The sequence below is a fragment of the Aedes albopictus genome, chromosome 2 (genome assembly GCF_035046485.1).
Source record: "Aedes albopictus strain Foshan chromosome 2, AalbF5, whole genome shotgun sequence".
Lineage (NCBI taxonomy): Eukaryota > Metazoa > Arthropoda > Insecta > Diptera > Culicidae > Aedes > Aedes albopictus.
Genome location: NC_085137.1, coordinates 464476802 through 464502421, shown reverse-complemented (window position 1 = coordinate 464502421; position 25620 = coordinate 464476802). Strand labels below are relative to the sequence as shown.

The 25620-nt window shown below is 38.7% G+C and overlaps 1 protein-coding gene across 1 annotated transcript; it reads right to left on the bottom strand.

The window, feature by feature from the left end:
* Window positions 1-8068: 8068 nt before the first annotated feature.
* LOC109418921 (bladder cancer-associated protein) lies at window positions 8069-22615 on the bottom strand. The gene is made up of 2 exons (XM_029872154.2): window positions 21923-22615; window positions 8069-9074 (listed from the first exon to the last, which is right to left on the bottom strand). Exon 1 carries the CDS (start codon window positions 22253-22255, stop codon window positions 22016-22018), a length of 240 nt encoding a protein of 79 aa, XP_029728014.2. The 5' UTR covers window positions 22256-22615; the 3' UTR covers window positions 8069-9074; window positions 21923-22015.
* Window positions 22616-25620: the final 3005 nt, after the last annotated feature.

Here is a 25620-nt window from a genome sequence, read left to right as displayed (position 1 = left end):
TTTTACAGGTTTCATCGAGCGGAATGCCTCAATTGAACTAAGGCTATCCGAGAAGATGTAGAAATGGTTTACGGTCATGTTGGAAATTATCCCCAAAGCGAAGTTGATTGCTGCCAGCTCAGCAACATAAACCGAACAAGGTTCCTGAAGTTTGCGGAAGGCGGTGAAATTTTCATTGAAGACACCGAAACCAGTGGACCCATTTATGCGAGACCCATCAGTGAAGAATCTCTTACAGGAATTGACATTTTGGTACTTTTCGTTAAAAATGCGAGGAATAGATGTACATCGAAGTTGATCTGGTATTCCATGAATAGCTTGTTTCATGGACAGATCGCATTTAACAGAGGAACTGTCATTAGTGAAGTGTACACGAGAAGGGTTATAACTTGGTAGGCTTATGTCAGACGACATGTACAACAGATAGATTCTCATGAATTTTGACTAAGTGTTCAGACTGAGCAATTCTTCGAAGTTTTCAATAACAAGTGTGTTGCTCACTTCACACTTGATAAGTAACCTTAGCGAGAGTTCCCAGAAGCGGTTCTGGAGAGGTTTCACCCCTGTCAGGACCTCTAGGCTCGCATTATGCGTTGAGTGCATACAGCCGAGGGCAATACCCAAACAACGGTATTGAATTCGTTTCAACTTTATTAGGTGGCAGTTTGCCGCTGAGAGGAAACAGAAAGAGCCATACTCGAGAACAGAGAGAATAGTCGTTTTGTGAAGTTTTATGAGGTCTTCCGGGTGAGCACCCCACCATGTTCCGGTAATTGTGCGTAGAAAATTGATCCATTGCACAGTGTTCGAAATCGATGATTTTACGATCAAAATTAAATAACTTTTTTTAGGTTGGTTCTAGAGGTTCGGCGTGTTCTACAAAGTTTTTCTGCATGTTAAAAGGCGTCTTTTGATAAAATGTAATAAATGATTAATCCCCCTAGAAGTGAGATAAAAAATTTATTTTTTCGAAATATTTTTTTAGAGGTTTGACGTCTTCGGCAAAGTTGTAGCCCATAATAAGAGAACAAAAATCGTAGAACATGTCAAAGCTCCATCTCTTACGGTTTTCGAGATATGTAGCGTTTTGTGCGAAGTACCCCTAAAACTAGTTTTTTCAGTGTAGCTTCAACAGATAAAATCCTACAGTTTTGTGACCTTCTACAAACTTGTTCAGGACGCCAAATTACACATTTCTTCCGAAGATGTCAAGTCGTTTTATCTTAAAACAAAAAAGTTATAGGCAAGTTTATCATATTTTAAGGTGTACTTTCACCTTAAGTAACTATTTCCAGCGCAAAATGGCGCAGATGGCTCAGTCGGTAGTTGAAAGATTAGACTTTTTACTATCACTTGGGGGTGGAAACCCTCGTGGGCAATAGTGGGAAAGGTGGTTTAAATACATGACAAAAACTAATTATTTTGCCTGTAATACAAGCAAAATAAATTTAAAAAAAATAATAATTAAGAAGCCCACAGTAATTTTTACTGCACTGTGTTTCTTCCGGCAATATTTTACAACGTTTTTGCAAAAACCAGTGAGTTTTTATCACTAAAAATTAAAACATCAGAACAAAATATTGTTCCCGAGAGTTATAACTAAAGCTAGTTCTAAATAAAAGTATTGAATTTCTTCAAACTTATGACAACATATCTATGCCCAAATGAATGACAACCTACTCAATAGTCATAAAACTGAATGGCTACGGTGGTTAGAATATCAAATGCGTTTTGATCATTACCTTCGCAGTTCTTATTAAGGTAGTTGTAATTTTACATTCTTCAATACATATTTTGACGATTTCCTGGTGAAAATAAAGTTAATCTTTTATATCAAATGATCAATTTGATATAAAATTTTATTTTCAACCCGATTTTTTTGAAAAGTTTTGTTAAAATATGAAAAGTACTTCAATTAACTCATGATGCAGACGATGGGACGTAACATGTAATTGGTTAACGTCAAGAGATTAAAAATAATGTTTGATATTAAAAAAAACTATCGCGTTATTTCTCGGCACCCCTGTATTTTATTGATTTATATCTGATATATTTCTATTGCTTTCCAGTTGTAAGTCAAACTCTTGGATTACCGAAAAAGCTATTAATCTGCTATCGGACGAATCAAAACTTCTCTTGATGTTTTCCGATACTGATTCCGTAGTTAAAAAGTCAAACAACAAATATAAATATAAATACAAAATAAAAATAAAAATAATAAAAGAATCTACTATGTGTTTTGATGCACATCTTGAACTGTCTTTCTATTTCTAGCGCTACTTAACTTGAATATTGCCCCAAAAAAACTTCAAACAGGTAATTTTAAAGTAACTTTATCAGAAATTGTATGACCATCTGATAGTAAACAATATGCATTCAAAATCATGAATAAAATATTCTGTTTGGTAAAAACAATGCTCAAAAACGACACGAATGCAACTTTGGTGTAAAGTGTCGCTTATTTAAGTAAATAAATAATTAAATCATGCTCAAAAATGTTGTAAAATATTGCTGGAAATAACGCAATGGAGTAAAAATTTCTGCGGGCTCCTAAATGATTAATTTTTATTTATTTTTCTTGTATTACAGGCAAAATAATTAGTTTTTGTCATGTATTTAAACCACCTTTCCCACTATTGCCCACGAGGGTTTCCACCCCCAAGAGATAGTAAAAAGTCTAATCTTTCAACTACCGACTGAGCCATCTGCGCCATTTTGCGCTGGAAATAGTTACTTAAGGTGAAAGTACACCTTAAAATATGATAAATTTGCCTATAACTTTTTTGTTTTAAGATATAACGACTTGACATCTTCGGAAGAAATGTGTAATTTGGCGTCCTGAACAAGTTTGAAGAAGGTCACAAAACTGTAGGATTTTATCTGTTGAAGCTACACTGAAAAAACTAGTTTTAGGGGTACTTCGCACAAAACGCTCCATATCTCGAAAACCGTAAGAGATGGAGCTTTGACATGTTCTACGATTTTTGTTCTCTTATTATGGGCTACAACTTTGCCGAAGACGTCAAACCTCTAAAAAAATATTTCGAAAAAATAAATTTTTTAACTCACTTCTAGAGGGATTAATCATTTATTACATTTTATCAAAAGACGCCTTTTAACATGCAGAAAAACTTTGTAGAACACGCCGAACCTCTAGAACCAACCTAAAAAAAGTTATTTAATTTTGATCGTAAAATCATCGATTTCGAACACTGTGCATTGTTGATATTTTTGCACCAAATACTTAGTTTGGGTACACCAAGTGCCTTTTGAATCAAACCAGACCCCAAGGTATTTCGAAGTTAAAGACTGGTCGATTTCTGTTCCCAAAAGTATAAGTTTCAATTGGGCTGGATTCTGCTTTCTAGAAAACACAACCAATTTTGCAGGGCAAACTCGATCCCCAAACCTCTTGCCCAACCGGGCAGATTATTTAGGGAATTTTGCAATGATCTTTGCAACATTTCTGCATGTGGGCCTTTTAAAGAAACTTCACCATCATCTGCAAGTTGTCTCAGCGTGCATTGGCCTTCCAAATAACTGTCAATGTCTGTCACATAGAAATTATAAAGCAAGGGACATAAACATGAGCCTTGGGGTAGGCCCATATAGCTAATTCTGGAAGTTGTCAGTAATGTCCGAAGATGAAGCTCATATGTTTTCTTACAACAAATTATAGAAGTATTTTCCTGGTGGTCCACTATTGTGCAATTTTTCTGACAATATTCCTATGGAAACTGAATCAAAAGCGCCCTTAATGCCCAAAAAAACTGAAGCCAATTGCTCGTTTTCCGCAAAGGCCAGTTGAATATCTGATGAAACGCTAGACAATCGTTTGTTCCTTTACCCTTGCGAAACCCGAATTGCGTATTTGAAAGCAAGTTATTCGATTCGACCCAATGATCGAGTCGTGATAGGATCATTTTTTTCAACAATTTCCTTAAACATGATAACATAGGGTAGTGGAGGTATTTTGGACCGGGCAGGTATTTTGGCCCACCTAGGGAGTTTTATGATATTTATCACATAATCTCTACTAAATCTTGGTAATTTTTTATTGGAACACGAAAAGTATTCAATTATGTTATGACCTTTATTTTGGATGTCAGTTAAATATGCTGTTCAGTATCAAAAATAGAGAAAATGTTTTCACTTCCAATGAAACGCACGGAAAAGCACCAAAAACAAAGAAGGTGACAAATTTGTAGTCGGCTTCGAAGAGGTATTAAATTTTACAAATAAATATTCATTTCATGTGAATGTAGTTAGGGCCTTGTAAGAACTCAAAATAAACTGTTCTTAACCTCGGTGGAGCGATAATATTCACTAAAATGGTGGTTTGAGGTATGGCCAAAATATGTTCAACATAATCAGATGTGGACATATTTTGGACCACCTGTCAGATCCATCTCTCCAGTTCCTTCTTAAGGGACAAAATATTCATGCCAATGTTATGTACTCTAAAAACATATAAGGCAGCGTCCATTTATTACGTAACGCTAAATTCGGCATTTTTAGACCCCCCCCTCCCCCCTCCGTAACGCTTTTTTGTATGAAACCACGAAAATTTTTGTATGGACCGTAACGCTCGGCAATACTCCCCCCCTCCCCCTAAAGCGTTACGTAATTTATGGACGGCGCCTAAATAGAATAAGTTGGGCCCCCCGTGATCTGGGTTGTTATACGTTTATTTTACAATGAGATTGTTGTGGGTTCGATTTGTTCTAACAACTTTTCGCCAAGTTAAAAATTTCGATTCGGTTTGTGTCCTAGCAACTTGTCGACAAGTTCAAATTTTCAGGTGTTTAGTCATCCAGTATAGAAAAGTTGTCCTTCTCGGCAATCAGTTGATGATTGCGACAATGTGTTATCTAATGTATGTTTGACAAATTACGTATCATCCAAATTACTTTATTTTTGATGACCTTTCCACTCATTAAAATATGTGTGGAACGTCTTTATACTTAGCAAAATCACTACACTTCCACACTTCCTATTAAGCGTTACGTAATTTATACATGGTGACTGACGTCATGCAATAATTAATAAATACACGTTTCGCGTCACATTTTTTTACAAAACATCATACTACAATGCGTAAAAACTGGCAATTGCAACAAAATTTCATCTTTTTATCGTTACGTAATTTTTAAACGTTCCCTGCCTCAAAAAATGAATAGAAAAGATGTAAACTTCACGTAGTTTTAATTATTTTTAAATTTTTGCTGAGGTGGCTTTCATTTTATGAATCAATTGAAGTTTAATTTGGTGGGCCAAAATATGTGCACTTGGTGGTCCAAAATAAAATCAGGTGGTCCAAAATAGAAGCCCGAGATCCTTCAGGAGTTTTGATATTTCTTGTATTTACTACACCAATTTTGAGTTCTGTTTGGCCTTTTTCGACAGAAAACTTGTTGCTCTACGTAATGCCTACTGAAATTATCCTTATTTTGAAGTGGGAACCTTCTTTTTTCGCCGAATTGTTCATCCACTTCCTAAAGGGGTCCAAAATACCTCCCTTACCCTAGCTATTGGGCGGTATGAATTATGATCAGACGCTGGTTTACCAGGCTTTTGAATAGCTATTACTTTGACCTGTCTCCATTTATGCGGAACGATGTTGTTCTCGATTAAAAGGGAACGTCCATAACTGACGTAGCATTTTTTTAAATAAATTTTTGACTCCTCCCCTCGTAGCATATTTTCCCATATCCCATATGGCTGGTCACATTTTCAAAGGGGAGTCTCCCCCTAAAATGCTACAGCACCTAATGAGTTGAACAGGTCCAGTAATCGTCTTTTTGCGATATCTGGGAGATTCTTCAAAAGATTGAACTTTATCATATCGCGTCCAGGAACTGAATTGTTTGATGAAAGAAGAGCCATAGAGAACTCCAGCATGGAGAATGGTCTGTCCAGAGAGCCGTCTCCTGAGCAAGTTTCCCAAGATAGCGGTTTAGCTGGGACGGAGTCTGGGCAGACCTTTTTTTGCGAAGTTGAATATCCAGCTATTGGAGTATTCGTCACTCTCATTAGAGGATGAGCGGTTTCGCATGTTGCGAGCCACTCTACAAAGCGTAATTTGTATGGGATATAGTATGCAAAAACTTACTTTTTTTGTATTTTTCTTCTAAGGAGCTCAAATTTTCCCTAAACTATGTAACCGATGATGTTGAAATGTAGCCATGGATGTGGTGAGAAACTTTGTCGAAGACCGCAAAGCGATCCGTCCGTTGAGACAGAAGCGATCAGATCGAATGTGAAGGAATAACATCAATAATAAAATCTTAATTTTTGGCCTGAATAATCGAGCGTATGACTTTTTTTCGCAAGCGTAAGATCACTTTGCGGTCTTTGGCAATGTTTTTCGGCATATCCTAGGGTTTACTTTAAGGCTCAAATGAGAATCGCATATTCTGCCCGTATTCGCATAGTTGACGTAAGCGCCACTGTAGTTTTCAGCACACTTTTGAAATTTTAACAATGAATGATGAAAAGTTTAAGATTTTTTCACGTTGACATTTAGCTAGTGATTAGATCTTGTGTTCTATTGAATAAAAGTGGCCACAATTATGCTCATGTGATAGATATTAGCTTGTGAATGCTGACATTGTCAATGGTGGTTACGTCGACTATGCGATCATGGGCAGTATTGCACAAAACACTTTTCTCCAGAATGACGAAAAAGCGAACAAAACCAGCGTGTCCGATAGTCATAACTGATTAAATAAACAATAGAATATTCTTATTTTCATCGATTTGTGGATTATTTTAGGGAAAGGTGCATTTTTAGTTCTGGAACATTTGCCATTCTCAATTGAGCCTTAACGTCATAGGCTAGATCGTTCTAGACAAAAAAAAAATCAACTTATGAAAAAAATGTAAAAATGCAAATTTTTCCATACTAAATCCCATACAAATTTCAATTGCAATGCTGAATATGGAAACGTAACCAATCGCTCCCAAATTTGGCACAGTTGTTTTGACGCTAAAAGGAATCGAAAAAAAATTGTTCAAAAAAAATCGACCTTGTTGACCCAGTCTAATGCCCAACAAACTCAAGGAAATTTTCTTTACGACAAAGTGTTTGAACCGATCGGGAATCGAACCCGTCACTCTCAGCACGGTCATGCTGTATACCCTTAGGCTTATCACATCGGCTATGCACCACTAAAACTATGAGAAACTATGATATCTATAAACAGGAACCATTATAAGACAATCGTTATCATTATACCTAACAATTAAAGACGCCATTATTGCACGTAAGGCAGACATGTCTCCAATCGAATTCGTCACACGCAAACGCAAAGTGTTATTTTAGCGCAAAAATATCCAAATACCTACACGGAGTTTCCGTGAGTCAGACACATTCACTTGGGTGCTGGGCGTACTTGAACGAAACAAAAGTTCTTTTTGTTGGTGCTTCAATGTGCATTATTGCGTGGTAAGAATTCTAGACTACCAAACAAGCACCATTTAAGAAACCCGGTTGAATAATACATTCGATCTATTCAGTTCTTTTTTCAACCATAGCCCGTCAAACAATTCATCACATCGCGTTAGTGGTATCATATACCGGACATCATTTTTTTTTAATAATAATTAAATCACCTTGCCTCAAATACAAAAGAGACCCAGCGCACTTGGCCGGCAAATACTCAATCCACACGCGAAATTAAACAAAACCGAAAAAATGCCCCGAACCAGCAAAAAGCATCGATTGGGCGCACGAGGCAGATGAAGCACCTACAGCTGAGCTCAGGTGCTCTACGACGGCGACGACCATGGCCATGTAAATTAAACAGAGACTTTTATGACCTATCATTGGGGTCCTCCGAACCGAACACAGATAGATCAAATAGAGAAAGAGAGAGGGACGGACGCAAAAAAAAAACTTTTAACATCAAGCATTCGATGGCAATGAAAGAATATCTGTCCTTCGATGGTCAAATTAAGATGAAATTCAAGGAACGGGTATTGTCTCTAAGTAGTAACGACACCGATGGGTGCGTGTAGGCTGACGATGGATTTCTTTTGCAGTTCTCACAGCGAAACTTCGAATGCGTCAATGCATAATTATTTCGGTCGGTTCATTTTACATTTGTTTTATTAATTCTCATTTCTTCGTTCGTTTTTCTTATATTGATGTTAATTCAATATTTACCTAATAGTTGTGTAATATTTGTTTTGAATTTTTCAACACGCTAACCTAAGGTTTAAAGTTAATACAAAAATAAATAGTACAAAATTATGTTCACTAGTATTTACACATGGAAATCGGGGATTTATTGTTGATTAATTCCGTTTTGCTCGAAAATTTGTATCGTTTATGTGTTTCTACATTTGAATAAGGGGGAAGGAAGAGAAGTAACCGGTTTTTGTTCGCTGTTCCTAGCAGCTGATTTTATTATGCACAGTCAAAAACGTTCACGAACTCTTTTATCACATAGTAACAACTAGAACAATCTATCTGTGACTGTTTATCACTATACCACACTACACTTATATATGATAAAAAGTTGAAAAACTCCGTTCGTAGCAGCGACCTTCACGTCATCATGTGTTACTTGATGCCACTGCTCTTAGCTCTTGTTTGATTTTTATTGCATTGATCGAAACGTTCGAAAAAGATACCTGTTTCTATTCCCATCCGTTTTTACCACGCTTCCTACTGTACATCACAATTAACAACTAAAAGACAAAAGAAGGAAAAACTGGGAGGGGAAGAAACCCGACTAAACAACTAGCAACTAGCGTTAACTTCCCACTCCAATGGCTCTTGAACAGATTTTGCCGGAACACGATCGTTCCGCTGTTGAGTTTTTTTGCTACTGTTAATTTTTTGAAATTCTACGAAGTCAAATAATGGAACTAGAATACACACACTTTGGTTGAATTTTCTCACTTGATTTCGTTTGTTATCGATTCACATATGCGGATGCAATTTATTCGGTTTGTTTTGTTTATTTGTTAATAGTAGTTTTAAAATAGGACACAACACTTACTTTAGAACTTTCAACAGTTTAGTAAAAATAAAGCCAGAGGATTTCAGTTGTTTGCGCACGTTGGGCCTGAAAGGTGAAATAGAATACATGAAAAAGGGAATAATTAGAAAGGTAGGCAACTACAATCAATATTTCATTTATTAAGCTTCTGGTACACGATTGCAAATACTTAGCTGTCAAAATCAAAAGTTAAATTTAAAAGAAATTTCTGCTCGATTTTAACTATATTCGTCTGAATCCGTGAATCGCAGATCAATATATCGATAAAAATATTGCATATTTCAGAAACGCATTTATAGAAATGGCATAACATGATCACAATGCAATCGTGAATTGAGTTGCAGGGATGAATATATCCAGTGCAATTGCAGATTTTGATACTATCTACAAAACTTTGACCCACTCACCCAAATAGCGATTATTTAAATGCTGTTGTATGGTCATGGACAGGAACGGTAAAAGCTGTGTATGTCGCGTAATTCAGATCCCATTGAGATACATTAGCCTCTGCCCTTCTTAGAGAAGATCGGATAATCAACTCCGCTGGAAACTTTTGTCGTATGCTGACAGAGAAAAGGGGGGGGGGGGGTAGGTTCAGGTTCTTCAAATCTCAGTGTCTGTTCTCCAGGAGGAGCGGCTCACAACAGCGTATAATCCCTATGTTAGGGGCGGTTGATCGACGTCCGAGTGCCAGAGAATAACTCTAAGCTGAACAGTGCACTATATAGTCCTCTGGATGGTAGAAGGATTATGTCCGGACCTATGAGCCAGCCACAAAACCATTGCACAGTGGTTCCGCCATAGGTCATTAATCCAAAAATTCGACCTCAATGAAACTGTGATATTATTGCGGTAACATCAAGTTTAATGCTTTAATAACAGGATCAATCATTACTTTTATTAATTATATGCCGAAACTTTTCCGCAGAGCTCATGAAAATGGATATTCTTGAGAAGATATTTTATTTGATTTTTTTTCTAATTTCAATCCTATCCATTCATCAAAAAGTCTCATCCATTCGATATGTATTTGGTTGATTGTGTTCGATTCTTAAATAGTTGAAATCGATGTTTATCATAAATTAAGATGTCATTCTTTACCATTTTATTTGAATGAGTGTGACTGAATTAGATGCTTTTTCCACAAAGTACAAAACACTGAAAATTTTCAATAAGCTGGAAAAAAATGTTTTTGCAATTTCTCATCGTAATAGGCTGTTTTACCTCACGCAAATCTGACAGGAAAAGGCCTACTTTCCCACATCAAATTAACAGTGCGGTAATGGTTCATTACAGCACTGATTTGCGTTGCGTAATGAACCATTACACCACTGGTTTCAGTTTTGGTCAACTTATTGATGCTTTCTGGACGCAGTTTTGAAAAATTGTGACAACTGCACAGTATAACCTGTTATGATCAGATTTTCTTGAACATAGCTATGAACGTCAGTGTGCAGTTTGATGAAAAAGTATTGTTCAAAACTATCCTCAAGGGCAATTTATGAAATTGCAAAAAACGTTGTACGCAACTCGGTGCAGAACTCGATTTTTCCAGCACTCGTCGTAATTATCCAACTCGGCAAGCCTTGGATAAATGTACGACTCGTGCTGTAAAAATCGTCATTCTGCACCTTGTTGCGTAAACTACTATTCCCCTTCCGACCCCTTCGGAAGCTCTTCTATAAAACTTCCCTATAATCATAAGCAATGATTTACTGGTAAATTTAGCTGCGACCGTTTGCGACCAGATTGGTGGTGGTCACTAATGGGTCGTACCTTCAATATACTCAAAAACTAACAAATACCTCCCATATTGCTTTGCAGGGATCACTTTTTCCCAACTTTTACAATCTCTATCCATCACATTATGTGTGTTTCCCTATTCTTGAGCAGTTTTGACTACCGTGGACCACCTAAACTAATTTTAGTTTATCAAAATGAGCTGGTAACCCAAACTGCAAAATAATAATTTTTGGCTCCGTAAAGCCAAAAACTCGATTGGGCCCATTTTCAATAAACAATACAAAAACGCATTTGGAATGCAAATATGCATCAAATTTTGCGATTTCATCATAAAACTCGAGAAAATCATATTTATGACCGCCCTTATATGGGGTTGGAACCAGTGTGCATTGTAACGGAAAATCAGCAACAAAATAATACGAATCGAGACCAACGGCAACGACTCCAGTGAACAAACAAGACTTACGATTGGAAACTCGGTACGTGTAGCTGCCGATCTCTCAGCTTCCTTGGGAGCACCTGTATACTCGCTGAAGGACCGCGGATTTGGCATCGTAGCGCTGCAGGAGGTGTGTTGGACCCATAGATTTTGCAGCCTCCAAAATCATGGTCATATGTACCTAGCACTTTCAGCACAGCCTCTCTTATCGTTACACCTGGAGATCAGCACCACAAACGGAATTGCAAAACGACCACTTTCTGATTGACGGACGGCACTTCTCCGACATTATCGACGTCAGAACCTATCGTGACGCTAACATCGACTCCGACCACTATCTAGTGATGGTCAAACTGCGTCCAAAACTCTCCGTCATCAACAATGTACGGTAATGGCGACCGCCAAAGTACAACCTATGCGCAAAATCTTGAGGCAGCGTTACAAGACGAGGGTGAGCTTGATGTGGCCCCTCTAGAGCTGCTGGAGTACAGAAAAAGCAACCATCAACGATGCAGCCTAGAGCACCATCGGGTACGTGGAACGGAATCGACGGAACGAATGGTTCGACGAAGAGTGCAGAACGGTTTTGCAGGAGAAGAACGCAGCGAGGGCGGTAATTCGGCAGCAAGGGACTCGACGAAACGTGGAACGGTATAAACAGAAGCGGAAACAGCAGACCCGCCTCTTTCGGGAGAAAAAGCGCCGCCTGGAAGAAGCAGAGTGTGAACAAATGGAACTGCTGTGCTGTTCCCAATAAACACGGAAGTTCTATCAGAAGCTCAACGCATCCCGCAACGGCTTCGTGCCGCGAGCCGAAATATGCAGGGATAAAGACGGAGGCCTCTTGACGGACGGACGTGAGGTCATCGAAAGGTGGAAGCAGCACTTCGATCAACACCTGAACGGCGTGGAGAACGTAGGCACGGGAGCCCCAGGCAACGGAAGAAACGGCGACGCCAGTGCAGCGGAGGACGGAAATGAACCAACTCCCTCGCTGAGGGAAGTTAAGGATGCCATTCACCAGCTCAAAACCAACAAAGCAGCTGATAAAGATGGTATCGCAGCTAAACTCATCAAGGTGGACCCAGAAAAGTTGGCCTCCTGTCTGCATCGGCCGATAGTCAGGATCTGGGAAACCGAACAGCTACCGGAGGAGTGGAAGGAAGGGGTAATCTGTCCCATTCACAAGAAAGGCGACCATTTGGAATGTGAGAACTTCAGCAACGATGGATGGTGTGCAAAACAGCGTAAGGGTTTCGGGTGAACTATCCAGTTCATTCGAATTTCGCCGGGGACTGCGACAAGGTGATGGACTCTCATGCCTACTCATCAACATCGCTCTGGAAGGTGTGATGCGACCAGGGGTGTAAGGTCCTACCCTCTACGCCCACCCAAAGATGCTCACCTGCGCGCCATCTACTGTTGGTTCTAATTTGTAAACATCTTTTGTTTAATGGTTTTATAAACATCAATAGTAGCACAAACATCAGCGTTTTTCTCTCGATTTAGATGATTGTGATCAGTGTTTTCGGTAATTATCGAAATTTCTTGAATCATAGTGGTAAATTATCCTCTCATTAGAGAAAATAATCGCCCAGGGTGTTTTCAATTTTAAGCCGATTTTCGCACTCCAAACAAAGCAACAACAAAAAAAAGCGAGAGTAGAGGCTAATATATCATAATGGTAAAAACAGAACACTGATTTTTTCGGAATGAATTTTTTCAATCTAATATGATGAATATAACTATCTTTATGTGCAAATCACATACTGATTTGCTTTTAGCATGATGAAACGGCATTAAATTCAGTTATGCAATCGAAAATTGAACTTTTCTTGTTTGGTAGTTACGTCTTTTTACTGGTTCTAAAACATGATAGAGGGTAGCGAAATTTGTTCCCAGTTGACAGTCTTACACCCCTGGATGCGACGAGCCGGGCTCAACAGCCGGGGAACGATTTTTACAAAATCCGGTCAATTTGTGTGCTTTGCGGACGACATGGAAATTATTGCAAGAACATTTGGAACGGTGGCAGAGCTGTACACCCGCCTGAAACGCGAAGCAGCAAAGGTCGAACTGGTGGTGAATGCCTCAAAAACAAAGTACATGCTGGTTGGCGGAACCGAAAACGACCGGATCCGTCTGGGTAGTAATGTTACGATAGACGGGGATACTTTCGAGGTGGCGGAGGAATTCGTCTAGTTCGGATCCTTACTGACGGCTGACAACAACGTGAGCCGTGAAATTCGGAGGCGCATCATCTGCGGAAGTCGGGCCTACTACGGGCTTCAGAAGAAACTGCGGTCGAAAAAGATTCACCCACGCACCAAATGCACCATGTACAAAACGCTAATAAGACCGGTGGTCCTCTACGGGCACGAGACATGGACCATGCTCGAGGAGGACCTGCAAGCACTCGGAGTTTTCGAGCGACGCGTGTTGAGGACGATCTTCGGCGGTGTGCAGGAGAATGATGTGTGGCGGAGAAGGATGAACCACGAGCTCGCTGCACCTTACGGCGAACCAAGCATCCAGAAGGAGGCCAAAGCCGGAAGGATACGGTGGTAAGGGCATGTTGCAAGAATGCCGGATAACAACCCTAAAAAGTTGATGTTCGCGACAAATCCAGTTAGCACAAGAAGGCATGGAGTGCAGAGAGCACGATGGGCGAACCAGGTGGAGCGTGATTTGACGGGCCATTGGGCGTGACCGAGGATGGAGAGTGGCAGTCACGAACCGTGTATTATGGAGAAATATTGTTGATTCAGTTTTATCTTCAATTTGATGTAATATATCTATCTATATACATCAAAATTTTAAGACTCCAAAGGTCGGATGATATAAGCAAATACAAATACAAATACAAATACAAAATGAATTTCTGTCTGTCTGTCTGTCTGACCCTTACGGATTAGGAAACTGCTGAACCGATTGACGTTAAACTTTGTATGTGGGTACTTATGAAGGTTCATAGCATAGTGTAAGCCTCATGGTAAGCCTCCTCCTAACTCTGGAAAGGTGGGTTCCCATACAGATGAAGTTGCGGGGAACTTCTCTAGGGAATAGTTTCCCGAACTGAAGGTCGAACTGACCAGGGGGGTCACCAGCCTTCAGCCGGGGGGTCACGAGCGAGAGGACAGTCTCATCAGTACAAGTACAGAATATTCAGTTATTAGGTTTGGTTTGAGGCTTGGTTGTTAGATGTATGAAAAGATTTATTACCCTTATTCAAGACGGCGTCAGTGATTCATAACACAGCGAAACCAAAATAAACTATTGGTCTGTCTCAAGAGCCGCTAAATCTGAATCCGGGCTCAGATTTGCTTCAGCACGTCACAATTTTGAGCTATACCTCTATTAATAGGGTAAAATACACGAATTTGGGCTTTTTTGACTGCAAGCCATTAAGTATTGGAATATTTTTTTAGCAATCAAAAGGTAAATAGGTCAATTAACATAAACGCCAAAGTACATACCCAACTAACAATCACTCATTTTACAGGCACCATCATTACGAATTAATTCAGCATAATGTTGAATAACGTTAGAATAATGTTCACGTATAATCTATGTTCGGGTTTTGTTCATACAAATTTGGAGAAGTTATGAAGCATCATGTTGTGCACCAACTGTTTTTTGTTGTTAAAAGCGTCTAACAAATATACAAGAAAGCTTTTATTAAGCTTTGACAAAAATGACTGAAAATAAATAAACTGCAAAAATGTTGAACTCTCACGATAGTAAATATTTGCTCTCATGTTGAGAACACCTATTATGAAATAAGAATTACATATAAAATTACATATAAAATTCCTATCTGCGCCATCCTAGAGATGGTGAGATGCAGCACCCAAAGCAAAACATTATCTTCCTATGATTCAATAATGATCCACTCCTGAACTTGTGTTCAGCAGTGGTGAATTAGCACAGCACGTGGTAATCAACTGAACAACGCCTTACAGTTCAACAGCTGCTCAACCCAAAACACGTGTTTTCCATTCTGATTTCGCTGTCAGTATTTTTATCGCACGGTGAGAAAACTTGTATCGAATGCGGTCAAAAAGTGTTAGTCCTTATTGAAGATATTGTTTCCAGACATAATAATTGCGAAATGAATGTTTTTATTTTTATTATTAAATATCGATCTTTATAAATGTATGGCAATATGTGGTGTGGTATCGTATTGGACATGGTGCATTCACAACATCTGTCAGGTAATCTACTCATACTCAGTCGTTAAGCAAATGTTTGTATTCATATTTTTGTCATGGAATCTTGATATTATTTCCAACAAATAGAGCATAAGGATGTTTAGGGATACTTGAAATGTGTTGACCTCTAAATACTGTTTGGTATCTAAGTGACTGTAGGAACAATATTCTGTAAACAGACAGCACTAAAATGTCAAATGCATCGATCAAAACGTCTCGTACAATCGAACTGCTGCGGAAGATAAAAAATATGATAATCAAGGTATTTCTTAATACAGGCAAATAATAATAAATAAATGCCTCATTTTTACGTTGATTGCGTCTCCTGGCAATCAATGTTGAGCCACATAATTCAATTCTGCTTTATGTTATGTGATTTGTTTAAAATATTGGTTCTTTAATAACTTGGTTGTCTAAACAGTTTTAGCCATGATTTATCCCAATATCCGAACAAAGTTCATTCCAAGTTGTACAGGAACATATGCTTATCGATACATCAGCTTAATAAGATGCAGAAAAATGTTTTGTTAAACTTTTTTGTTAAGGATTCAATGCTTGTCGAATAAATTTCTTGTTAAATTTTTAAAAAGTGTTTTAATTTATCATTGTTAATACCGATGAGTAAAGTCGAACATTGACTACTTTCTCAATTGAAAAATCATTTAATCAGTAATGTGTAGAGCATAATTTTAGTTCAGCTATCATTACCATTATCAAGCAAGCTTGCTTGTTTGTGACTTGCAATTGTTAGTTGGAAGGGCCCATATAGCCGAAGCGGTAAACGCACGGGTATTCAGCATGACCATGCTGAGGGTGACGGGTTCGATTCCCGGTCGGTCCAGGATCTTTTCGTGAAGGAAATTTCCTTGACTTCCTTGGGCATAGAGTATCTTCGTGCCTGACACACGATATACGCATGCAAAATGGTCATTGGCAGAGGAAGCTCTCAGTTAATAACTGTGGAAGTGCTCATAGAACACTAAACTGAGAAGCAGGCTTTGTCCCAATGAGGACGTTACGCCAAGAAGAGAGAGAGAGAATTGTTAGTTGGGTAGTCAATGTTTGAGAAAATCGTTTCATGAAGAAACAAGGCTTAAATATCTATCTCATTATTGATCAAAGCCTGTACAATGATCGGTCTGCTGTGCTCATCTTACATTTATCAACTTAGCTAACAGTAACAAACATTAATATGTTTTCTTTAAAGCCGTTGAAACCTTTCATGAACCATTAATTTTTCTCGATTGTATTTCGAAATTGGCGAGAGTTGACGTAAACGTAAAAAAATCAATAGGGTAAGAAATCAAGCTTTGAACTAGTCAAATTGTAATCTTAATTTGAACCATTTCAAAATTCATTAAAACGACGTACTATTCAGGCAAAAATTGTCCCGAAAAAGATGTTAAACAGCTTTCCGTAATATAACCTGATAACATGGGCTTTAAAAGCATTGAAAAATGCGTTTTTGTCATGGAAAACAGGCAATTGAAAAATCACTGTGATTTCACCCATTTCCCCCAAGAGAAAGCACATTTTCGGTGCACTCGTACAGCTCATGCATTGTATCACACGCAATATGTGAACACGTCAAATGAAAGCTTATTTATCGTAGAATCGACCAACCGAATAATATTTCGCATTATTTGTCATAAAATTATCAAATTTAAGTGATTCTTACTTGGAGAATGTTATCTTAAGTTGAACCATTTGTAATCTAAATTTGAACTAGTAAACGGGGTCGGCTTCTAGTGTTGGCCTGCAGATTGCGCTAGTGGTTGCTTTGTTTACTCTTGGGGGATGAAAAAATCCAAATTTGGTTTCCAAATTCCTAAAGAATTTCGAACATACTGAGTTGAGATTCCACTTCCTAATGAAAAGTAGGTATGAGAATTAGCAGATTCATGTGATTTTTCATTGTTTAGCATGGAATTGGCTGTTTTGTGAGTTGCTCGAGCTGCTGCCGCCAGTAGCTCAAATTAAGATTAAAATTGGTTCAAATTATGATTACAATGGTTCAAATTAAGATTAAAATCATTGTTGATGAAAAATCAAATATTTCAATGAAATTCGGTGCAAATACAAACTTTTTACCATTTAAAAGAAAGCTTATACCCGTGGCTTTCATGTACATACGATTTTGCCGTAGTAAATTATTTCCATGTGGGAGAAAAAATCACTTAAAATTTGCACTGCTTCAGAAAGCCACAATTTGGTTCAAATTTTGATTACCTACCCTACAAGTTGCCCATGATCATGGACCCGGATCGTATAACCAAAAAGAATCCATAAAAAAACAATAATCAAATTAAAACATTCTACTCAATACTTCTTCAATTCCTGTTTTACAGAGTTTTTTTTTCTGAGTTTACATTATTCCAAAGATTTTTAATTTATTATATTTGATTATTCCCTGGTGGGTCACGAAAAGTTTGCCCGGTAGCTAGGGGAGTCGCCACCCGAAAAGTTTGGGAACCTATGCTCTAGGGAGCTGTATGTCAAAAAATACAGTAGGCAGGCACTACAGCGTTTGCTGGGACAGCTAGTACTAAATAAATGAAAAATGAATGTTCCAAATCAACAAAATTACCCTGAGCAGGAGAACTTCAGATCTACACTTGAAACAGTAATTATATACGCTATATGCCACAAAAGTTCACGTTCAGACTACGCTCTATATCCTGTACCATTTGTGGCAGAATTGCTCCAGGATTTTCTTGGTCATTACTACCTACATAATTTATCCAGCAAATCGCTCAAGGATTTACGTGAAAGTAATTTCAAGAGTTCACCAAGGAGACCGCCAGCAATAATGTACATAATTCTCTCCAGAATTCCCCAGGAAAGTTTTTCAGTATTTTCCTAGAAATTTCGAAAGAATTTCATCGGGAATATTTCCACGAGTTCCACAGGAAATCACCGGAAATTTCTCCAGAGACCACCCAGACAACCAGTAATCGTATAAGATGATGCATAATATAATAAAGTGGAGGTCATATGCGTGCATGCTTCCATTTAGGCGCATGCAAAATGTACGCATATCGCCTCCACTTAAGCATCTTATGCATCATCTTATACGATCACTGGTTGACTGGGCAGAAGCACCTCAAGAATTCCACTAGAAATTCTTCGGATATTCCTACAGGAGTTCCCCAACAATTCCTGCAGGTGTTTCTCAGAAGTTTCCAGGGAATTCTTTCACATGAATCCAGAGAAATCTTCCATGAGTTTCCCTGATATACCTCCAGGAGTTCACCGGAAGTCCCTCCAGCGAAGCTCCACGGGAATTTTCTCATGAGTTTCTCCACCAATCTCTTAAGAATTTCTCCAAGAATGCCCCGGTAATTAATCAAGCACTTTAATAGGAATTATTTCAATAGATCAATACATATAACTTCCCGAAAATTCCTTCAGAAGAGCTTTGGGAATTGCTCTAGGAGTACTACGGAAATCTCTTCAGAAGTTCATTGGCAAATCCTCTAGGAGTTCCACAGAAATTGCTCTACAATTCCTCCAGGAGTTAATTCAAGGGATTTTTCTATTAGTTTCCTGGTAATTCATCTAGGAGTTCAGCGGAAAATCCTCCAGAAGACCCCCAGAAATTTATCCAAGAGATCACCGGGACTTTCTCCAGGAGATCCCCGAGAATTCCTTTAGGAGATACCCGGAAATTTCTCCAGACGTGTTTCGGAAATTCCCCATAAGTTTTCCGGGAATTCTTCCAGAAGATTTATGAGAATTTCTCCAGGAGCTCTTCGGGAAATCCTTCAGGATTTTCCTGGAAATCCTTCCAGCAGTTTTCCGGAAAACCTTCCAGGAGTTCCCCGAAATCCTTCCAGAAGTTCCCAGGAAATCCTTCCTGCAGATCGCCGGAAATCTTTCCAGCAGTTCCCCGGAAATCTTTCTAGCAGTTCCCTGGAAATCCTTCCACCAGTTCCCAGAAAATCCTTCCAGCAGTTCCCAGGACATCCCTCCTGAAGTTTCCCGGGAATCCTTCCAGCAGTTCGCCGGATATCCTTCCAGCAGTTCCCCGGAAATCCTTCCTGCAGTTCCCTAGAAATCCTTCCAGCAGTTCCTCGGAAATCCTTGCAGCAGTTCGCTGGAAATCTTTCCAGCAGTTCCCCATAAATCCTTCCAACAGTTCCCCGGAAATCCTTCCAGAGTTACCGGATATCCCTTAAGGAGTTCCTCGGAAATTTCTCAGGAATTTCTCTAGGCAGTCCTTGGCAATTTCTCTAGGAGTTCCCCGGAAATTATTCCAGCAGTTCTCCGGAAATTCTTCCAGCAGTTCTTCGGAAATCCTTCCAGCAGATCCCAGGAAATCCTTCCAGCAGTTACCCGGAAATTCTTCCAGCAGTTCCCTGGAAATCCTTCCAGCAGATCCCTGGAAATCCTTCCAGCAGTTCCCAGGAAATCCTTCCAGCAGTTCACCGGAAATCCCTCCAGCAGTTCCCTGGGCTTGGATATCTCTGGATATCCTTCCAGGAGTTCCCCGGAAATCCTTTCAGGAGTTCCTCGGGAATTTCTCCAGGATATTCTCAGGAATTTCTCTAGGCATTCCTTGACATCTCCTCTAGGAGTTCCCCGGGAATTTCTCCAGGAGTTTGCTGGGATTTATTCTTGTAGTTTTCAAATTTATTAAATTTAGTTGATTTGATCTTTTTCTATCATACAATCCACAATTGAGTTCTCACCAACACTGCTGACGAGCATCCAAGATCAACGGACATTAACGTTCATGGCCTTTCTGTTAAGTTGCTGCAAACTGTTCAACTTAACTCATTGATTATAATCAATATAGGGGTAGCGGGGCATAATGAGCAGGTGGGGCATAATTAGCACCTTGTATTTTCACTGTAAATCTTCAAATTAACAAAACAAATTGCTTGATTGTAGCCTTATTATCTAAAATCCAATGAGTTGATGACAAAACATTAGTCAAAAAATCCGTTTACCTTGAAAAAATTATCAAAATGCGTAAAGTGGTCATGTACTGGGAAAATATTATAAGAATCAGGTGACCTAAAATAAAGTTTTTGATATCGAAATCACAACTTAGTGGGCATCTATCAATTTTCTTGATATTCCCAAGGCCAATGAAATGTATTTGTAACACTTTTCAACTATTTGTATAATTATTTTGTTGAACAAAAAATATGCTTCAAAGAGTAGGTAGTAGGGTGGGGCAGAATGAGCAACTAGTGAAAAAATAATGAAAATGGTAAACATCTTAAACAAACAAATTTGAATTTTGGTTTTCTCTGTTTTGATGCATATAGTAAGGTTTTGTCTGTAACTTTCAGTTTATTAGCTTTAAAATTTCAGTATCTGTATATTATCACCGTTTAAAAATTCCTCAATAGAAGACTCGTTGGAACCCCACAGTTCCCTACAAATTAATTGTAATTGTAATTGTAATATATTAGTATAAACGATACCCTGTTGGTATTACCATTTGCCAGGTCAAGGAATTAAACCCCGTAATCCCTTCAAATTCTCATTGATTGTTGCCGGTATGTTTTATCATTGACAAGAATAGTCAATTAGGGTATTTTAACCAATAGTGGACCTCTTAGTAGCTGAAAATTGCTCTGATCGTTAAAACAGTATGATATTCCAATTAAATTGCCCCTGTCAACGTTTGCACAGCAAGTTCTATGTCTTTCCTGCACATTGCACACAAAAACCTTACCAAACCACCCTATATTTCCCATAAAATAATCATTTCAAATCTGGCTCAAATTATCCTATAGTGGTCCCCCCGGGGTCCACTATAGGATTGTTGGGGTCCACTATAGGATAAATCGTATTCTCTTACCATGTTAAAACGGAGACAATAGTGGACCCCCTTGGATTTAACCAATAGTGGTCCCCAAGATTTATTTACATTTACAAATTTGTTCAAAAAATCAAATTATTGCTTTCCAGCGTAGCTCCACCACTTGTATTTGGTGGCAAAATGCTTAAGCTGCTCATTATTCCCCGCCTACCCCTAAACACACAACTTGGTTATTACTGGAAAGATGCAATGAAGTGTCTTTAAATGTTTAAATTCCAGATTATAATTAAATATCTTCGCTCAATTTATTTACATTGAACGTTGTAATCCAGAATGGGAAAGATTTTACATTGGAATTGGAATATTACATATTTAAAATTAGAATAAAAATATAACTTCACTTCAAAAGGGCATTGCGATTTATAGGCCAGCAAATAAAAAATCTTGTACCGACTTTTCGAACCCTCTAAGCAGAATACCCTCTTTGAATGAGTGTAATCAGTTTCGTACCTTTTACATAGGGCGAAATTAAAAGGTACGAAACTGATTACTCATTCAAAAAAAAAAAAAATGTTTAATTAAATTGAGTTTGAATATCAGTTCACACTTTGTATCAGGAAGAGAAACACCTTAGCCCACCACTTACACAATTGTAATTGCCTTACAAGTCCAAGTGACCCAGCAATAAGGAAAACAATCCATTCGAAAACAACAAACAGCCCCCAATCAAAAGCAACCTACTAACCTTTGGAACTAGGCGCCACCGACTACCGCAAGCCTTTTCTTCCGGTTTGTAGTCGTCTCTCGCCGCCACCGCCGCCGCAGTCGTTGATCGTCACTAGCCGTTGTCACAACTATGACCCTCGCAATTTCCCCAGAACAGACAGTTCCCAACTCCACTGTTGCAAATCAGAAACACCGCTGCCAAAAAGACCAAACTGCAGATTGTGCACGGTTTACGTTCCAGGAAGAACCCAATCAGATATAGCACTATGAACATGACGTGTGTTTGCATCAGCGCCGGATTCGTTGGCTTCGGTATCAGCAACACCGGAATTAAACATTGCAGACAGTACATGTCTCCGGGGTGGGTTTGAAGTCGCGATCACAACCAATCAACACTTTTCCGGGTGACTTCTTTCTCCGCACCAGATGCAAAATATTTTGATTTTCTTTAGCACTCCCGGGATGATTCACTTGGTGCAGGACCGATAACTTCGCATAAGCAAATGCCACTCCGAGCGAACGCGTAAACGCCAAGCCATTTAACGCACTTGGCCTCGATATTCCGCGACGAAGCAAAAGTGAGTTTTAACAACAAAACTTTGAAACGAGAATAAAGAACAAACACTTCGAAGTGATTTTTGGACTTTTCGACCGAAGAGTGGAATTTTTCTCGTTCTTTTCTTGCTGACAGCTGAGCACCGTCTGAACTTTTGTTGACATTCGCGTTTCGTTGCGCGTTTTGCTTTTTTTTTATTTCAATTGTCAAAAATATCGACGTCAGCAGAGAAAATAGGTAGAGAAGCGAAGAGTGAACAGCCGTCTGAATGGCAACACTTTTTCTGTTTTGATTTCATTACTAGGATGCTGGCAACTGCCGAAAAACAGATTAATCCACCTATCGAGAGTAGCGTCTTTCTCGTGTACTGCAATAGAAAATTATTTATGCAGTTGATTTATTAACAAGAAATCATCTAAATTGTATTCCAAAAAGGATCAATGTTCATCAATTTAAGGAATCATTGTTATTTACAATAAAATCATTGATATTTGAAAATATTGTTAAAAAAATGTTTCAAATGATCGCAATACTTATCTTGAATTATGTGGCAATCGTTAAGGTTTGTTGATTTTGTTCGATAGGATACCAGTTTGACGGTTCGATAAGGTATTTTTGGCTTCACACTCTTCGCTTCTCTACCTATTTTCTCTGGACGTCAGGTTGTTAGGTGCTGTCAGTTCTGGAGTACGTTCACGAATCTCACTATCCAAGATGCAAACCACACCGAGAAAAAACGTATTCAGGCTGTTAAGGGTTCATTCAAATATTACGAAACGCTAAGGGGGTAGGGAGGGGGTCTAGCCAGGCCCCTGACACGGCCTATATCAATGCATTGGAATCATGGTAGACAGGATGTCCTGGGCGCTAATAAATAGCGCCCACTGTCAAATGCGAAAACATCAACAAATTTTTGTTTAACGCCCGCATAGAAAAACACAGTTTGGCATAAAGTTCAAACAGTATGCTTCCTCTAAATGTTAGAGTCAATGTATCACAAACAGTTGCTGTTATGTTCAACGACAAGATACTCGAAGCTTTTGACTGTTGAAAACTGTTTCGGTCATCCATACCAAACTGTAGCAATATATGATGTTGTTTAGACATTGTTGAATAATAAAAAAATACAAATTCGTGTAGAACAGTTGCAGTATGAAACAACATTCTGTGAAATGGTTTGTGCGCAACACACCCATACATGAGAATTTCAATATATCTTACTCATGTTTAACAGTTTGGGATACTGTGGCATATATTAGTATTTGTCAGCGTCTTGATTACCCGCATAAATATTTACCGTACTTGATGCTGTACCCACCATTATACTATTATAGCTACTATTGTTACCTATTATCGCTAAGTTCGCATTACATTCCAATACAAACGGTAAAACAGTAACGGAGTTATTAGTTAATATGGTGACTATAATTATTATGGTCTACAAACAGTTTCTACCATTCGCCGTCTATGTCATCATAAGCAAACATTGCCCAACCATAAAAGTTGTTGTACCTCAATCTGGCTGGCTGCGAAAAAGTAAACATGGCGGATGAAGTAAGTGTGGCTAAGTTTCCCTGCATGAAAAGTGTTTTCCGGGTCAAAACATCTTGATATTCGTATAATTTGTTAGATGGAGTCGACCAGGGAGTCGACGAGGGTAAGTTTTTACATTTGTTTTTACTTAATGCTTTCGAATAAAAAGAGGAATTTGTACTTTTCAGCAGTGCGAAGCAGCATCCCAGAAAAGTATCCGCAGCGGCCAGCTGGATGTCCATATTCTTACATCAGTGTTTGTAATGCCTACCGGAAGATTGGGCATGTGGATTCTTCAACCAGCTGAGAACGAAATGCTCCAACAGACAGACACTCTTTCGGTACTCTCACGCAGTTCCGGATGGTAGGTGAAAATATTGTTATTGACCAAGAGTTGTAGCTAAATTTGTTTTTTTTTTTCAGATTCTGATAGCCGCAGCCGGTTTCGGAACTGCTTCTGAAGGAATCATCCGATTGGAGTCAGCTCATTGAGGTGTACACGACATTTAGATGTAACGCCACCTTCCCGCGAATCCGCTCCAAGCACGCTCTTGAGAGCTCCGAATGACGTTGGTGATGTTAATGAATATGCAGTGGCTGTCTTTTCCAATTTCAGAAACATATTGTGAAAAATGAGATAAATATTCGATATTTTATATAAGTACTATCAATAAACAAAACCAATAAGTAAAAAGGAATATATTTTATTATTTAATTAAAAATAATGAAAACCCAAGAAAAATTTAAACTGAAACCATACCCTCTACTGTACTATGGTAAGGTACAACTATACCTGTACCATTCGGTGTTATTCAGCAACGATTTTCTCAACCGCATTGGATATGGTTCCGCTATGTTTGTCTTACAAATTTTATATGGGGAAAAATCGGTTTTGGAACGGTAAACATTCTTAACGACCCGTTCCTGGTATGGTCGGATCTCTGAAAACATTAGCCACTACTTTCGAAACTTTATCCAGGAATGGTGCGACTATGGTCGACTGTACCATTTTAGATATGGTTGGGATTGGAATGTACACCATATTGCGTGATGTTTTATTGTGGTTTGGATTTATGCGGGTAGCGCTGTATGCCTATACGGAAACACGCCTAAAAATTCGCTATGCGGTTTTCCTTCAATGCACATCAGCCCTCAAGTCAGTCAAGTAAATACAAGTGAAACAAATTAAATGTTATATTATTTCTCTGTTAGTTATAAAAATGTTTATTTTAAGTACGGTCATTTTTTATCGTTATTTATTATTGTGTTTTATTTCGCGACCACTGCATCACATTTTTAGGCGTGTATGTTTTTGAGTGGCTTCATCAGTGCCCGGCGGTGCTCGTCAAAGCGGCAAAAAAAAAAACAAATAAAATCATTCGTTTTTTCGAAGTGTCCTACGGTTCTACTGTGCGGAATTTTCTGGAGAGCAAAGTTCCGTTTCCCCTGCTGCTGTGTCCAGACGGCGCTGGCCAGCCAATTCCTGCTGCTGATGAAATTCAACCGAATTCAACAAACTATCAACACGCGACTTGCATCCGGCTCGAAAAAAACTGCGATGCGGCCAACAGCCTGAACGGGGAAGCTGCTGTGAGATCATACGGGAAGCCCAGAACACCCCATCGGTG